Source organism: Odontesthes bonariensis, chromosome 19 (genome assembly GCF_027942865.1).
Source record: "Odontesthes bonariensis isolate fOdoBon6 chromosome 19, fOdoBon6.hap1, whole genome shotgun sequence".
NCBI classification, from domain to species: Eukaryota; Metazoa; Chordata; class Actinopteri; order Atheriniformes; family Atherinopsidae; genus Odontesthes; species Odontesthes bonariensis.
The window spans coordinates 31,714,314-31,733,020 of record NC_134524.1 but is presented as its reverse complement, the minus strand read 5'-3'; the positions used below and the strand labels follow the sequence as shown (position 1 = coordinate 31,733,020).

Genomic DNA, 18,707 nt, shown 5'->3' with positions numbered 1-18,707 from the left:
ACACACTGCCAAAAGCAAAGATGGGAACATCTCCCATTAAGACTTTATTGTTTTTAAAGTACAATTTCTCCCTTTGGGTACCCCTAGAATGGCCAATTTTTACCTTAAATTTCCAAAATCTCCGCATCGCGGAAGGGGGGGCACCATCCCCCCCGGGCTTGGTCGCTTCGCTCCCTCGCCTACACCACTACGCTATAATTTCATCCTAGCTAGAACCCTGAGATGCACCATCACAAGCTGGCTGAGCGTGTCAAAACTATCGACTCCTTAAATGAATGAAATGCAAATATCAGCTAGAATTGTTTTTTTCTTGTGGCTTTGTTAACATGTCACCTATAGCTCTAAGCAATGATTCAAAGGAGAATAAATGTTTGTTTCTACTAATCTGTACAAATGATTTATTGTATTTCTACTCACTTTATTACATGACAGCACGGAGCATGGATTCAGACACAAAAACCTTGGGAGAAGCAGTTGTGTTGTGGGGGATATCTACCTGGCAGGGGTCGGCGGCAGCAATGGCCTGACCTGCTTTCAAAGCCAGCTGGCAAACATCCTCCTCGCCTGTGATGATAAGATGAGTCACAATGAGAGTGAGGGACGAGGGCAGGTGCTGGCTGGATGACAGGGCAGAATTAACCGCCAGCAGCCAATCAGCTGCTACCCCTGGATCCTGGGACACTTTGCGCAGCACAGACAAAGCTACAATGAGCTCACTGTACCAGGAGCAGAGAGGAAGAGCCAGTGCTGGGCCAGGCTGAGGAAATAAAACAGGTTCAAGAGGAAAATAAGTCACATCAGTTTACTTCATTCAAAAAACAGTTACATGGATGAATCAATATATAACGTCAAGTTAAATCCTAAACACAACTGGAACAGGAAAGATTCTACTAATCTGTAATGCTGCCATTCCTTCTCAACATTTTCTAGCCAGCTCCAGCATTGAGGACTCAAAGCAATGAAGCGCTTCAGATGTTATTTTGTCCCATAATTTCCACAAACACATTACACTTCAGGTGTGTAACAGTATAAAGGTCATCATTGCTGCATTTGCACTTTCAAAATTCTCCAACATTCTCTGTTGTGTACAGCTCTGAACCGCAGGCAGAACCAAAGTGCTTTTCTTCCTCTGCCCTGTGTTTGTAAAGTGTGCAGAATGTGGCTTTGCATTGATGTCCCCGGAAAAGATGTCTCAGAGAACTTTTCTGTATTAATGCTGCCATCACAGAAGTGGAAGTTAACTCTGAGCGCTGGTATAACCCCAGGCTGCAGGGACTCACTGCTAATAACAGTCTGGATGCTCCTTTTGGTCTCAGATCAGAAGCACACATCATTCATGACTTCACAAAAATGATCTGGAATACAAAACATGTTTCCACTGTGTGATGGTCCATCCCAGATGCCTCAGAGTCCAGAGGAGTTGCTTTGGTTTCATCTTATAAAACAAAGTATGTTGTAGCTCCCAGTAATGGGAAAAAAAAAGAAACAGAACAGTATAGGATGCTTAATTGTTACCTGTCTGATTTTATCCGTGGGTTTGCTGATGCTGCTCAGCAGGCTGTGGGCCAGGCTGTGGTTCAGGCTGTGTGTCCTTGGGTCAGAGAGCGGCTCGGTGAGGCCCGAGCAGGAGAGCAGCTGCAGCACAGGCAGAACCAGGACAGGACTCAGCCAGGGGGACAGCTCAGCTCGTTCAGGGGCTAAACGTATTGCTGCAGCCAACAAAAGGAGTGCCAGGAAACAAGGCAATAATCCATGAAATGAAAGAAATCCATAGCAAGTACAAACCTCATTTCCAGAAAAAAACTTATACCCAGAATATTTTAAACTGTTTGAACCTTTATTTAAAAAGCAAACGTCCAAAGAAATTACTTTTAGCATCTTCACTAACCAATTTCTTTGTATTTCAAAATATAAAAAGATCTAAATATTTGAACAACACACTTTAACAAAGCTGGGAAAAGGGAAAGAAAGACATAACAAGTTTAATAGAATACAAAAGTAACAGTGCTCTGCAAGATTGGACAATGAGCATCAGTGTCCATAACATGGAGGGCGTAATATGTGTGCGGGTACCATAGAACAGGTGGATTTTGGAATTTTGGACACATATGCTACCATTAAGGAGACGTCTTTTCCCGGGAAGTCCGTGGTGATTTCAGCAGGACAATGTCAGACCTCATTCTGCAAGACCTCCAGGAGTCTGGCTTTATAGACCCAGTGTGTGTCCAGTTGAGCATATAAATGACTGATTCAATCCCCAACCACATTATCCGGACGTCTGTCCCAACTTCTTTTGGCCGTGTTGACGGTACAACATTTTTAATTTATTGCACTTTAGAAAACTTCCTAATTTTTCTGGAAACAGAGTTTATACATTGTGAATATTTTTGCACTGTTGCTTCACATCATTCTTCTTTGCTATAATGATAACACAATTCACCATGTGGGATCAATAAAGCATCTATTTACCCATCTGTCTTACAAAAAACCCTCAGATGATACAGTCCCTGCTGTTAAGCAAATCCCTTTTACCGCCACCACCCTGCTGGTTATTTTCAACTACACTTTCAAATATGAAACAAAACGGAAAAAGAATCATTTGTGATTTTACAGTTTGTGTGCTGCACATCTTGCTTTTACCAAGACTGAGCAAGCCGCTCTGTTGAGCTGCAGGGGCCTCCAGCAGGAGCAGGGCCACACCCAGCATCAGCTCGTCCAGGGGCACTTCCTGCAACACACATACCGCTGTCACAGTGCCATTCAAAGTGTTCTAAGAAGATAATACTGAGTATAATCAGAGAATAATCATCTGATCATAGAGTCACCTGTTGGCAGGCGGGCAGCAGTCGTTGCATTAAGTTGAGGAGTGGTCGGCAGTCTCCATTTAACTTGAGGCACCGCTGACATGCACACAGCAGCTGCAGAAGCAGTCCGGCTCTCTCGGTCATCCAGCATTCGCCGGAAGCCCTGATGAGTGTCTGAAGCAGAGTGTCCACAAACCCACAGAGCTCCAGCACCGCCTCCACGCTGTCCAGCTGCAGGGGCAGAGACACAAACTCTCACTGTCTGTCAGGCTACAACAGATCACATTTTCCCCAATAACGTGCAGAGGATAAGGTCAATGGCAAGGTGTTTTTATGTCTACTATACCTCCCCAAGCAGAGCAGCTACTGTTACTGCTGTTTGCCAATCTGTACCCACCCCAGCGAGGGCTATGAGGACGGGAGGAAATCAGTGAAAGGGCAACAATGTAAATTATTGATGGTATTTTTATCGATTGATTGATTGATTGAGTTCAGAACTGTTCTATTTTCTTTCCCATAAAACGGCTATAGAGCGGGCCGATTCATGTTTTTCATAAATCAAAGATGAGGCTGTGCTTAGAAATGGAAGGTGAGAAGGCAGGTGTTCAGCTGGATGCAACCAGCTATTCATCGCACTAGATGTCACTTAGTCTGAAAAGCAGGACCTTTAAAGTGATTGTAAAGACGTGTTTGAATAAACAGCTGGTGCCACGCTGAGGACATCATCTATTTCTAGGTCATTTTTCTTTCTATTGACTATTTATTGCCTTTTTTGTTACATATGACTTATCTTAGCCAATGACAGGATACACTGGCTTACACTCTTCAGCGTTGGAAAAGGAGGCACGGGGATTATCTTAAGTAGAGCCAACCTTTCTGCACCGGGCAACTCTTACCACAAAGGAACAGCAGCTGGACCAACACATTGTGACCAGCCCAGAAAGAGAGCTGGGATACGGGATAGTGAATCCAAAACAGCTTGGATCTCAGATAGGGCTGAGCAATTTAGACTGTGCTTTACAGAAATAAACCAATTGCTCAGTACTAACAAAACCAATGAGCTGATCTTTCATTGAATCAGAAATGAGGCACACATAAGATACACACCCCTGTGTATGTCTGTGGAGCTGAGCAGATGAACGGGCTTGTTCAGAAACACCTGACTGGCCAGCAGGAAGTAAGACGCAGCAGCTGTCCATGCTCAGCAGAAACGCTCGAGGATTACTTGCTGCATTGACATATAATCTCACTTGACCATTGCAAATGTCCACAAAATTTTGTCCCAATTTTGTGAAGAGACCAGCTATACGTCTGGAGCATATAGGGCGTGTGAATATGCTCTTTGATAAGAACTGATGCTTCAAACTTTTTTTTTCTGCTGACCAGTTTTCTGGTTTTCTGTCACACATCAATAATGTGCAGAGGCACAAAAGCATTCTGTATTATCATTATTAGTTCTAGGCAGGGAGTCTTGTCCATCACTATCAGCGGGCTGTGAACACTGACATTTCCCTGACATTTCAGCAGCATGTGTTTCTGCATCTTGCCCTGCCTCTGTGCACTCCACACAGGCACCACTCTGTAGCATTTCCAGCAGGGAAAATGCATCCCCAGTGAAAAGTCTCCCTCTGTGAAGACCATGTGTGAACAGCATCAGCAATACAAAATCAGACCTAATGGATCTTGGTAAATTGGAGTTCCCACATGCTCCTAGCATACATGTCATGCTACGATGCATGTGTGGAAAAGTTGGTAACGTTGGAGCAGCAAAACATTTCGGTGTGTACTGTGCAAGAGTGCGGTTTTCAAAGCGATGCATTTCCAAGCTCCGGCTGTTTGAGCAAAGCATCCTCGCATTAACATCAGAAGCTGCATGTTCTCTACACTAAGAATAGCAGGTGATTCAGAAGATGATTCACTAAAATCAAAGTCACGTAGAGTGCTAACTGGAAAAGACATTGAAGATGGTTGACTAATATATATACAATGAGTAGGGCTGGGCGAGTTAACTCGTCAATCATTTAACGCCGATAAATATTTTATTGTGCATTAATGCAGTTTTTTTTTGGGGGGGGGGCTTTTGTGCCTTTAATGGATAGGAAAGTTCGGGATGCAGGACTGGAACGGGGGCCAGATGCAGCGAGGACTGTAGCCTCCGTTCATGGGGCGCCTACTCAACCCACTACGCCATGGACCATCCCGGTTTTATTACTTATTTTATTATAATAAAAGTCTGTTGCTCACAGGCTTTTATTTTGTAAAAGTCTGTTGCTCACAGGCTTTTATTTTGTAAAAGTCTGCTGCTGTCTGCTGTGGAACAGGAAAAGAAAGTAATCGGCGGATCCACCAAACATGGAGAAGGGTACGGAACTTTTACTCGGCCATTTTCATTTTAAAGTTCTTCCAGACGGCGGAGTCGACAGAACCAAAGTCATCTGTAAACACTGCCAAGTTGAATTGTCTTCTCAGCGTAGTAGTTCCAGTCTAAAATATCACTACAATATGCAAAAGTGTGTTTGCACAACAAATGTTATGGCACTTTCATTCATATGGCAGCACATTTAAAATAAAACTAAATGCGATTAATCGTGATTAATCAGGGAAATCATGTGATTAATTAGATAAAAAAATGTAATCGTTGCCCAGCCCTAACAATGATATGTTCTCAGAAAACATCTAAACTAATAATTCACAATTTACTTCTGAATTTGGAAGAGAGAAAAAAAAAAAGAATTTGGGGCACTCCGTGCTTTCTCACTTCTTATTATCCAGGCACAGTCGAACATCTCACCTGCATGTACGGCAGCAGGTGGCAGAGGCAGAGCAGCATGCTGTCAGACACGGCTGAGGTCTTCTGGTCCTGGTTTAAGGGGTCTGTTTCATCTCCTGGCTGCGTGGACAGCAACACTCTGAGGAGACCCTGCCGCAGAAGGGCGTGCTGGGGTTGCCTCTGAGGCTCACAGTACAGGTACCGAAGGAAGGGAACCAGCATGGTGATGTAAGAGGCTTTATTTCTGCAGTGCAGAAACACACAGTGGGTCAAACCTCTTCTAAAGTTCAGCCACTTTCCACTCTGAAACCTTCCTTAAAACTAAATGTGGCATTTAGAAGATTGTGTGCATTTATTTATACTGCTTGTGGTAATGTGATGAGTTTGCTCGGTGGGTGGGTGGGTTCGAGGCCTTTGTGGGGGCCGTCCTTGCCTGTCACCAGCCTGACGAATGTAGTCTTCAATCTCCAGCAGCAGAGCTGGCCAGCAGTCCACGCGGTTCTCCAGGGCGGTGATGTATGGGTGAGGGGTGTTTCTGCACAATATAGGGACAAAGGTCAAGTACCCATTACAGATGGCCTATATCCAAAGAACTGTCCAGTTAGTTAGCCAAGATGTAAAAAACAACTTGCTGCCAAATATAAAGAACTGTAATTAAGTGTAAATATTGAATTGCTAAATAATGAAAAAATATCCATGGCCATGTTTTTAAGAATCTTCTGCAACGTCATGGTTTACATGTCAAAACTGAGCAGCAATGCGCCAGTGTGTTCTAAAATCAAGTGTTGAGACTAATGCTGCTCGCAGACTCCTGGAGAGTTGGGCTTCCAAGCTTTAGTGTTGGCTTGATATCAAGTGAAGTCAGTTCAAAAAGCTCAGACATTTCTTTCTGTGGTACAACCTGCTATTGTTCACTCGGTTATCATCTTTACTTTTTGATCAACCAAATGAGTTCAACATATGAGCTAACCGACACAGATTCGTTCCTGTGAGATGAACCAGTACTTTCGATTAGATATCTCTGTAATCATGAATTTGCCCCAAAAAATGTTGCACACAAATACAACTGAATATCCCTCCAATTTTTAAAAACTGATGCACCTGTGATGCTGCTATGTATTCCAAATGACTGCTTCTATTCAGATCTCATTATCCTCCTCCACATGCACATGAACATTTTCATCACATTGGATACAAGAACCAAACAAAGAAAATGTTTCATTTTGGTGGTTGGGTCCACAATATCATGCTTCCTGAGCAGGAAAATCCAGTTTTGATAGCCATCATATGGATCGACTACAGAATGACGGCTTCTCAGAAGAAGGCTCGAGAGGACAAGACCTGTCTCAGGATGGGACTCCTGGAAAAAGGCAGCACCACAAATTAAGCTCACAAGCTCTACAAACATTAGCCCGACCTTCTGCAATATGGATTTACATGTGTAGTTAAAGAATATCCACAGTGTTATTTGTTAAGTCATTTCACATGATAGAATGTAGTTAACTAAACAATCCAGTAGATGCTTCACAGGAAGTCCCCAAAGCAAATCATTATTCTGCTGATCTGAAAAGGAAAAGATATAACGCTTCTTTTTAAATTTCTTTTCTTTATTTTAGTATGGAAGTCTCTTTATAGGGGAATATTATGGGGAAATTAAGAGCAACACATATCCCTTCAACAGGCCTGACACCGCACAAACACCCACATTCTTAGATGTTGGGCTCACGATTGTTATGCCGCAAAATGAAAGGATACAGTGCGTTTACTGTTAAATGTACGGTCACCCATTATTCATATACTTGATAGCAAAATAACAGGTGCAGAAAGCTTAAAGGCTTTTGTGTTGAAGGTTGCCGAGATGATTCAGGTGCTTTGTGTATGAAAAACGTTAAGAATAACGGTGCTAAAGAAAAGACGAGCCAGCCAGGAACATTGTTGCCGCTTCTTTTTTTCAAAGGCCCAGTAAGATTGGCAAACTTTGGAAGTTATGACTCAATAATCTGCTAATCTTATGAAGTGGCCATCTTAGTGAGTGTGAGTGATACAATGTACATTCTGAAGATAACTGTGCCACCATCATAAAACTCAACATTTGTACTTATTGGCGCCCCCTACAGTTGTGGGATGGAACACCACTGTCATCAAAACAAATCTACGGGCTCATTCATCATAAAGCCAAGTCTTTTCTCTAAATCTCACATTGACGAGCTACCTTTAGATGGATATACTTCATTAAAGGTCAGGGAATCACAATTTTTTTGTTAAATATAGTTCTTTACTTTGATATTTTTGTCATTTAAGTATTGGTATCTAGTTTTTACCACTACTCTAATTTAAGTCTACTATCATCCCCAAAGCTGTGACTTTTTATCTTAACAATAATGCTGTAATTACCTTGGACCTCACAGAAGATGTGTTTGGAAAAAGTCTTATATTCGTGTTTTTATCTTGTTGCTATCCCAACTGTCAGCCTGCAGGATAAAGTCGATACAGGTGAGTGTTCAGATCTGTTGTGCCACTGCTAAACCTAAATGATGCTCTACAGACTTTTATCCAATGTTCCTTCCTTCTTATAAAATCCAAATGATTTTCAGACATTAAATTTGATGTTAAACTAGAAAAATGTCATCACTGGTTGGGGGAAATGTAGTGAGAAATGTAATGAGTTTTCAACGGTGGGCCAGCTGAATCGCTGTTAGAATGGTGTGGGATCTTGCATGGGACTCTGTGTAGGAACCATTGCAAAACCGGACACTTTTTTTTATGCATTTTATTCAACCCAGCGGTCAGCATCCCAACGTAAATTACTATAAATCCTGAACATGAAAATCAGTTATCAGTCTTCACTTGCTGTGAAGAACAGACAGCTTCCATTACTCTCTGAATGAACAAATGCATTAAGTGCAGACAGAACACCGGGGTCAAATCCAAGTTGAAGATTCTGTATATTATTAACCTTCCAGACCACAGAAGGCCGGGGTTATATCAACACTGTTGATGTGTGTGGTAGGCCAATGTCACCATCAGGTCCACTTACCCGGTGGGTTGCATCAATCATTAAGTATCCAAATTGAGGAAGGAAGCTATCCAACTGAGCATGTCTGTGCCTGCAATGGCCCACAGCGCTCCCAACATGCTCTTTCTGTCCGGCTCCCATAATGTGTAATCTGTCTGACCATCTCTGTCCCCTTTCCTCAGGTTCCCTGCAGCTGCCTCCAGCACCTCAGCTTCATTACGGCTCCCATCCATCAGGCTATAGCAGGGCTCTCTACTTTAGCTGTCACACAAAGGAAGAAGTCAAGACAGAGACCACCTTCTTTTGTGTGACGGCTGAAAAGAGTGTTGCCAGACAAATGGCTCATGTAGCAGTTTTCTGTTGCTGCCTCTGGATGTCGACATGTTTCCCTTGCTCTGGAGTTGCAGAGTAACCTCAACCACAAACCTAATTCTCTTTACTGGTTCACAAATCCCAGAACGGTTTAGGCCCAAAATACATCTGTGATCTGTTCAGAGAATATAAAGCCAGCAGAGCTCTTAGATCCAAGGACTCAGGTCAGCTGGTCCAGTCCAGAGTCCAGACTAAACATGGACAAGCAGCATTTAGCTGTTATGCTGCCAACAAGTGGAACAAACTGCCAGTGGAGATTAAACTTTCACCAAATGGAGACATTTTTAAATCCAGGTTAAAGACATTTCTTTTCTCATGTGTCTATGCATGAAATCTGCACGCTATCTTTAAATGTATCTGGACTGTTGCTTGTTTTTAAATTCATTTATATGATTTTATTTGTTTCTCTTTATATTATTTTATGTATTTTAATGCTTCTTCCACTCCCTGCTGCAATGCTTTTATTTTATGTGAAGCACTTTGAATTGTTTGTACATGACATGTGCTATATAAATAAATTTGATTTGATTTGATACTGCAAGAAAGCATAAGAACACCTAAACACAAGTAAAGAAAAAAAAATTGGAAATGGTTGACCTACAAAGGTCCTGCATCATTGAGAGGTGGAATAGAAATGCAGCCAACAACGAAATATATAAGACACGCTCCCGTTAAATAGGATGATGACAGTCTCTCCTGGAAGGTGTTCATAGAACCAATTCTAGTTCAGCTCCTACTCACTCCTACTCCTTTCGCACATAACCATTAAGGCTCTGCCACAATATACGCTGCTACCAACCGGGCAAGTATGTTACACAGTAATGAGCCAACATCAAGTCAAAGCAATCTAACCTTCATATTTCAAGGCAAAATATATGAGGTTGGCTCATTGTCTCAGCATTCAAATAACACAAATAATTCTATACATCGGAAGCATTACATGACAGGTTATCTTTTTGTTCTTTGAACCTTTAAAATTTCATTTTTTTTTCACAAATAAGACTTCATCCAAAAGTGAAAAAAAGAACTCAAAATCTCAAAATAAGCTACAGAAAAGGATAACTTATGATGGAATTAATTTTCCTGCTAATCGTTTTTACTACAGATTATTAAATGTGCTTTTCAAGATTAGCATTAATATCAATATTAGAGATGTGAGGATATATCAGTATAAGATATTGCTGATGTTGACATGGTACCTCCCTCTGTAGGTTATGGACAGTAGCATGAATCTCTTTGTGACTCAATTTAGTGCACAGATACTGTATTTAGGTTCTGATTTTAACAGATGATGCAGCAGCTATAAAATCAGGACTTTATCTGAGCAGAGTGTCTGTCTGGAAATGTTTTAAAGCAACAATAGAGAAGGAAGTGAACCTTAAAACTATGTTCTTCTGACTTGTTTTGAAGTACGCCAACCTTTGTAATGCGCATTCTTGGGCCTGAAATTTCCCTGGAGCCCCTGGAGGGTGAGATTACGCACTCCATAACTTTGGTTTCCTGCCCAGGGTGACACTGTTTTGCTTTATGGTACCACACAATGCACCAGTAACTAGATAAAAACACGCTTTTGCCATAATAAAAAAAGTTTTTAAAAAAAAGAAAAGAAGGCAGTGAAGAAGAAAAGAAAGTGCATGAGCAAGATACAAGACAAGAATAAGCATCAGATTGGATTTTACTGCTGAAGACAGAGAAAAAGCAGTGAACAGACAGATGTAGAGTTAGATGTATTGTTGTGATCTGTAATTAATAACTGATTAGCTTTCTTGTTCTTCCGAGTCCGTTTAGCTTGGCTCCGTTGGCAAAGTGGCCAACATGCAGGTTTGTAATCATGAAAAGAATGAAATCATGATAATTTCTCCCTCTGCTCTGTGCAAGCTATAAACAGAGAGAGATTGAAGCTGTGTTTGACTCCTGTTCTAAAACTAAATACACAAAATTACAATAGCAGTAGGGCGGAGCAATTTTATCGATACTGGGATATATATCGATATTTTGTTTCCCGATAAAGTATCGATTTTTCAGCCGCAAGTATCGATTTTTTATTTTTTTTATTAATTTTTTTATTTTTTTAAAGCAAACTATTGAAAAGTCAGACGTTAGAATTAGTGAAAACACAGAACATTAAGGTAATACAATACAAGGCCAGGGGGTCACATTATACAAAACAGTGATAAATTAGTTCATAAAAATGTTGTACAAAGTGCACAGCTCTCACGTTTGTGACATGTTCGTTTGTTTCTGTTTGTCTGGCTGTGTTGTCCTTCCAGTTCAAAGGTTGGACCACTAGTCCAATCAGCGACGATTAATGTCAAATCACACTGTCCCCTTTTTTCCCCCCAGAAAATGATGTAAGTATAATCGTATCGAATTGCATCGCATCGCATTGTATCGTATCGTGAGATTAGTGTATCGCTACAGCCCTAAATAGCAGCATGTTCATCCGTGTTACATCATTTATCAGTGTAGTTATTAAAACTAGACATATTTAGCTCGTACACGTACGATTCGGACTATTTTTTCTTTAAAGTTCTTTAAAGTTTAAAGTTAAAGAAAAATAACTTGATATTCATCTTGGGAAAGCAATTGACCTTTTCCCCCATTTTTTTAATTGTGCAATTTAATTGTTTTTTTTTAATTTACTGGTGTACATTTTAAAATTTACAGATATGCCAGGGACTAAATGTTCAGGGGGTTCAGGGGTCTGGGATTCTTAAATGACTACACAAGCATTGAAACTTAGTCTATTTCGATGTCTCCGTCTTGGAATTTCTTTTAACGTTTCCGTTAGTGATCTTCTTTGTCTATCTTGGTATAACAAGCACTGCTACTTCCGCTAACTTCAGATCTATTAAAACAAACCAAAATACAGGAACCAATATAAAATATTCCAACAAGGGGCAGTAAGATGAATCACTGAGGCTTCATCTTTTTGAAGTCAAGATATTTATTTCACTCTAAATGGAAAGATTACCATTTCAATGTGCCTGAGTAGACGGGCCAGGTGTGTTCTGTAGTAAAGCCTGCAGGGGAGAGTCAGTACAGACCACACCACTGCAGCCAGACTAACATCCCATAAGAAATGTGCACAGCCATGACCCTCCCCTGATCCTGCTGGGGGCTGAAGTGCTCCGAGTCTCCGTGGCAGATTGCACAGGGCCGCTGTGCGCAGACGGTCAACAATAGCCACCAGTGTGCTGCCTCCATTAATCCCACAGTATTTCCAGTTACCCAGCAGTGCCAGTCCTGACAACCAATGACAGGCCAGGCTGCCAGGCCAATGGCGCCACCCTGCTGCCCTTAACACATTCATCTTCCCAACAGGAGTGTTCAGGCTACCAGACAGACAGACAGAAGAGACAGCGATGAAGACGGAAGAAGAAAGAAGGACAATGGGAACGATAGACGGAAAGAAAGCATGAATAGAGATTTGGAGAAGGAGAGGCTTAGAGTGAGAGGTATTTAAAAAAAGGAGGGAAAGGCTTTAGAGATACAGAGAGAAAAGGTGAGAGCAGGAGGAAGAAGGTAAACATGAAGGAAGAAAACCTGCTGCAGCTGATTAAGGAGGCCTGGGATTCGGCAGAGGTGCTGATCTAAGGCTGGTGGAGGATGAGGAGGAAGGGGTATAGATTCAGTCAAGGCTCCAGCCCTCCCCGATGTCTGCCTGGACCTATCCAACAAACTCCACTGACCTGTGCCATCTACCTTCCGGTCATCCAACTGTCTTTTTGCATCTGAAATGTCAAGTTATGCACCCAAACTGCAACCAGCGGGTCAACAGACTGAAATGATAAGCAACAAACCTTTTTAATACTAAACAGCCCAACGGAAACAAGAAATGTGGCCTGCGAAGCTTTTTTTTTTTCTCTGTCGAAATACTCTCTCCCAACACTCAAATAAGTTTTACAATTTTGTTATATAGTGTGCAATATAACCAATAGCCAACCAGCCTGTTTCATACTATGTGACCCCTCTGCTTTTGCTATACTCTGATATTTGAGGGCAAGCTCTACAGTACCGTCAAAGCAATATTGTCGTGCTTTACCACTACATGTCTACATTTCGGAACAGTAAGGTTCTTTTTTTTGTTGGTTTCCCATTGTAGGCAGCACCACAAACTGGAAGAGATACCGTCAGATACTTTTTTTTTGGTACTACCTCAGTCGAGGTTCCAAACAAGCTGAGCTGATACTGTCCGGGGATGTGGAATCATCATCACCTGTGGGCGTGAACAACGTCTCTACTGCAGCATACACACCATCCATGTCAACACAACTTCACACACACTGCGCAGATAAAGCTGATCCTGCCCACACCGAGGGGATAGTGTCTGAACGGAAAAAAGAAGAATGGAGGCCGGTGCTGAGTCCAATGGTTCAGCACCATACGGTGTAATGGGAAAAAGCCATTCAATTATCAGCTAACATTGCTGTGTGCATCGACATTTTCAAAACTCTTACAATCTAGAGAGTTGTGTACAAAACTCTGATGATAAAGAGTCACTTCATGTAATTCTTGCACACGCCCACATCAGCAGCAACTAGCTTGATTGGCCGTGCTGGGGTGAGCTGTCGTTGGTCCCCAGCTAACTTCTCCTTGTAGCTTACAACAGTTTCCCATTTCATCAGTTTGTTGCAGTACAAGAAAAGTAGCTGTACCACAATACAAGTAGTCTGGACTTCTTAGTTCCAACTAATTATAGCAAGGGGGGGTTAAGACTGTCTTGTGCACAAAAGTTCTTGGTTAAAAGAGTCTCAAACACAATGACGGGGAAGTAATTTGCCATTCACCCATTTGCACACTAAAAAACATGCTAATGGAAGCCGTGGCTCCATGTGGCGCATCCTGGGCTATGCTGACGACAGAAACTGCACCACAGTGACTGACTGAAGTAGCCAATTCTGCACCAACCGACCGTCGACGATTGTCAAATCTCTCCCACCGGCTAAGCGAGCCACAATGTCGGTGTTGGTAGTAACCTCAATCAATGTGGTAGGTTACACTAAAACAAAAACCGATGTGCTAGCTAGCCACTGCAGCAGAGGTGACATTTTCCGTATGCAGGAGACCCACCTGGGCCTGGCGAGCAACCAGCCTGCACTACCAGGCATGAAACTGGTAGCTGAGATACGCTATACGAAGTACAGGTCAGCATTGTTCGTGAAGCCACTGATGGATGTCAGGGAAATCTATACAAACAGCTCAGACACCAACATAGAGACTGTTACCATCTGCCTGCCCGAGATCTCCATCACCTCACTGTATAAACCACCTGCCAGTCCGTCAAACACAGGCTACTGATGAAAAACCTCTTTTATATGACAGGAGATGCCAAACTATGCAATGCCATTAGAAGTCTGCTGAGCAACAGGAAGTTCCATGTCACACTCAACAACAGGAAAAGTAGATGGTTCCATCAGACCGATCGGCTGATGGATGGAGCAGTGTTCTGGCACCCCTCCTCTTCAATGTGTACACCAATGAACAACCCCTACTGGAAGGATGTAGCAGATTAATTTATGCACGACCTAACCATGTCAACGCAGCACTGCACCTTCCCAGAAGTTGAGGCAACCCTGGAACGAGTCCCAGCAGATACACTATATTGCCAAAAGGATTCGCTTCAACTCTTCTGGGTAAGCTTTCCACAAGGTTTAGGAGTGTTTATGGGAATTTTTGACCATTCTTCCAGAAGCTCATCTGTGAGGTCAGACACTGACGTTGGACAGAAGGCCTGGCTCGCAGTCTCCGCTCTAATTCATCCCAAAGGTGTTCTATCGGGTTGAGGTCAGGAGTCTGTGCAGGCCAGTCAAGTTCTTCCACACCAAACTGGCTCATCCATGTCTTTATATGGACCTTGCTTTGTGCACTGGTGCGCAGTCATGTTGGAACAGGAAGGGGCTGTCCCGAAACTGTTTCCACAAAGTAGGAGCATGAAATGGTCCAAAATCTCTTAATATGCTGAAGGATTCAGAGTTCCTTTCACTGGAACTAATGCCTCGTTTCCACTGTCGGTACGGTTCGGGTCACTTCGTATCGGTACGGTACGGGTCAGGTCGCTTTGGGGTCAGCTTTGCGTTCCCACTGTACAAAGGGGACCCTCAGGGGTGGGCGGAGTGCGTGCCGAAGCGAACCCGTTTATCCTCCTCAAGGGAACTGTCTGCTAGGTACCCCAAGCAGAAGGGTTACAAAAATGGTAACGGGTACCATGGGACCGGTACGCTTTCGTGGTAGTGAAAACACTGCAATAAGCTAATCGTTCTGAACCGACCCGTACCGGGCTGCATAGTGGAAACGGGGCTTAAGGGGCCAAGCCCAGCTCGTGAAGAACAACCCCACACCATAATCCCCCCTCCACCAAACTTTACACTTGGCACAATGGAGTCAGACCGTTCCTCTGGCAACCGCCAAACCCAGACCCCTCCATCAGTTGGAGAAGCCTGATTGGTCCCACCAGAGAAGGCGTCTCCACTGCTCTAGAGTCCAGTGGCGGCGTGCTTTACACCGCTGCATCCGACGCTTTGCATTGCACTTGGTGATGTATGGCTTGGATGCAGCTGCTCGGCCATGGAAACCCATTCCATGAAGCTCTCTACGCACTGTTCCTGAGCTAATCTGAAGGCCTCATGAAGGTTCGAGGTCTGAAGCAATTGGCTCTGCAGAAAGTTGGTGACCTCTGAGCACTATGCTCCTCAGCATCCACTCGTGGCTGAGCTGCTGTCGTTCCCAATCTCTTCCACTTTGTTTTAATACCAATGAAAGTTGACTGTGGAATATTTAGTAGCGAGGACATTTCACAACTGGACTTGTTGCACAGGTGGCATCCTATCACGGTACAGCGCTGGAATTCACTGAGCTCCTGAGAGCGAGTCATTCTTTCACAGATGTTTGTAGAAGCAGTCTGCATGCCTAGGTGCTTGGATTTATACACCTGTGACCATGGAAGTGATTGGAACACCTGAATTTAATTATTTGGGTGGGTGTGAATACTTTTGGCAATACAGTGTATGTTAGCTTACTACCTGCAAAACCACCTGCGTCCAAACCCCGGGAAAACCCAAATCTGCAGCTTCCATCTTAAGAACAGAGAGGCCAAACGGGAGCTTGACGTAACGTGGGACCGAATAAAACTTGAGAACCATCAGCTTCCAGTCTATCTGTTGCTTTAGACCGAACCCTCAGTTACAGAGAACACACCCAGAAGATGAGAGCCAAGGTCTCCACCAGGAACAGCCATTTACGCCAAGTCAATAAACACAAGCCGAGCGCAAAAAGCAGGCTGAAGACATCCAGCACCTACTTCATGGGCACCCAGAAAGGACTTTGTTCCTGGAAAAGCTTCCGGAACCTTGTCACTACAATCAACAGCAGCTATCCATCACTGTGAAAATGAAAATGGTCAATGCCGACAAAGCAGTAAACGACTTCAATGAGTTTTCAGTCAGCTGTTGTCACTTTTTTATTGAAATAAAAAATATGTCAAGTCACAAGAAGAGTGGGGGTCAGGTTGAAAAGCAAAGGTTTTAGTGCAAAAGAGTAGTGCTTGTAAGATTGCTGGAGAGGCAAATAAAACATCAGTTTGACTGAAAAAGACCTTTGGGAAGACTTAAGAGACTGCACTGCTTTACAGATATAACAAATATTGCCTTCATGAAGAGTCTGAGACGACAACCTTTGCTGTGTCCACACCGAAAAAGTGAGTGTGACCTGGTGTTTATCCATGCTACCAAACTACCAAGGTTATGCATCAGGTGGTTTGCAAATTATAAGAAAAGAAAAAAATCATCTTGTTAAAAAAAAATATCAAGACATGTTATCTTAAAGTAATGTCAACCTCTCCTAAACAGATGTATGATGCTTCCTGTGGATAAGAGGGAGCTTTGGCACATCTCATGTATCACGATAAACACACAAGCCAATAGATATTAAATACACACACACAGAAATTATACTGAAGATGGACTCACCTGATGGAATATGGACAAGTGAAATGTGTATCCTCATGTCTCTGGTCAGCCTGCATCTGCAGCAGTCGTCCAATGACTTTTATGAGCCCCTGGACGTTTCTATTCACAGAGTGAGTTAAAAACACAACACAGAGGTGGTCATCTTCCCAGAAATATTCAACACATGCTAAGAGTTCTAAAAAATAGTACTGCTGAAGATTAAACGAACACAAATGTTGCATTCTAGACATATATACAATGGGAATATATTTCCAGTTATCATTTGTAGATAATGAAGGGCTTACATTATCAGTTTAAACATTACAGGACAACACTGTGTGATGGATGCAAATCTAATACTAATACTAATCTGATACTTTATCAATCCCAAAATGGGAAATCATTTTTGCAGCATAAAGAATCAAAACAAACAAGAAACCTCTTAGTCCAATATTATGGCAACTGGCAGGAATCCTGTACTGGGCTTGTTCAGTATACCGGTACTAAACTGGTACCGGGGTTGGATGAGACCGGCACTTTCCTATTTTTCTTTTTTATGTTGTCGAGTGACGTCACCGCATTGTAATTTGAGCCGAGGTGAGCAAGCCAAGCAAGCAGGCAAGCGAGTGAACGGAGCAGGAGTCTGGCGACAGAGAGAGATAAAGGAGAGAAAAAGAAAAAGAGAGAGAGAGAGACAGGAGCAGGGAGAGAATGGCAGCGGCTGCAACCTGCACCACGCCAAAACTCGTAGATAAACCAGGTGCGCAAAGTGCTATATGGAATTACGTCGGCTTTAAAACAAATGACAGTTTATAAGCAGAGAGGGTTGTTACAGTCACATGTGTCACTGAACCCTTTGACCAATGTCTGTTTCCTTCAAATGACACACAACGATAAATTGTCTACCTGTCTGAAAGGAAAGTTTTGGTCACAGGATCCAAGGTGTGAATGGTTGTGAAACTGCTTGGGGAGGAGAGACAATGCTGCATTGTAGGTGCTGTAGGTCCTTTCCATCGTCATCCCCTCTCGCTCCCTCAGGTTTTCCTCCTCCCTCCATTACATTACATTACGGTCATTTTGCCAACGCTTTTATCCAAAGCGACTTACAATAAGTGTGTTCCACATCGGTAGGCAAGAGAACTTCAGGTCACAAGAAATCATAAGTGCATTTCCTTCCAAAACCAAACAGCTAAGAGCATAACTAGTGCTAGAGTAAGTGCAGTAAGTTAGGTACCGAGACAAATGGGAAGACAATTTAGAAAACAAATAAGTGCGTAAGGAGCTGGGACGAAGCAGGTGATGTCCTAAGAGGGCGGATCAGGGTAGTGTTTCCTGAAGAGATGGGTTTTCAGCCTGCGGCCAAAGATGGGCAGCGACTCAGCTGTCCTGACATCAGTCGGGAGAACGTTCCACCATCGGGGTGCCAGAACAGAGAAAAGCCGTGACCGTGTCGATCGTGCGCAGGGACCGCTGAGTGACGGGGCAGCCAGGCGCCTGGAGGCCGCAGAGCGAAGTGGTCGGGCGGGGGTGTAGGGCTTGACCATAGCCTGGAGGTATGAAGGAGCTGTTCCTTCCACTGCCCTGTAGCTTCCAGTCGCTCTGCTCCCCAACTCTGGAACTCACTCCCACCAGACATCCGCAACATTGACTCTTCACCCCTCTTCAAATCAAAACTTAAAACCCATCTGTTCCAAGCTGCATTCTCCCTCTAGCCTCATTGTTCTTTTTAACTTGTGTTATTTTATTTATTGTGTTGTTAATGTGTTGTAAAGTGTCCTTGAGTGTTAGGAAAGGTGCTT

At 43.1% G+C, this 18,707-nt stretch overlaps 1 protein-coding gene across 1 annotated transcript in view; it reads right to left on the bottom strand.

Annotated features, from left to right (window-relative positions):
• focad (focadhesin) overlaps positions 1-18,707 on the bottom strand; it is an 86,949-nt gene that overhangs the window by 51,626 nt on the left and 16,616 nt on the right. The window contains exons 5-11 of the mRNA XM_075450597.1: positions 16,930-17,028; positions 6,008-6,109; positions 5,596-5,818; positions 2,826-3,035; positions 2,641-2,728; positions 1,516-1,709; positions 497-757 (exon numbers count right to left, since the gene is read on the bottom strand). Coding sequence (XP_075306712.1) covers positions 497-757; positions 1,516-1,709; positions 2,641-2,728; positions 2,826-3,035; positions 5,596-5,818; positions 6,008-6,109; positions 16,930-17,028 — 1,177 coding nt within the window. The remainder of the gene's footprint in view (positions 1-496; positions 758-1,515; positions 1,710-2,640; positions 2,729-2,825; positions 3,036-5,595; positions 5,819-6,007; positions 6,110-16,929; positions 17,029-18,707) is intronic.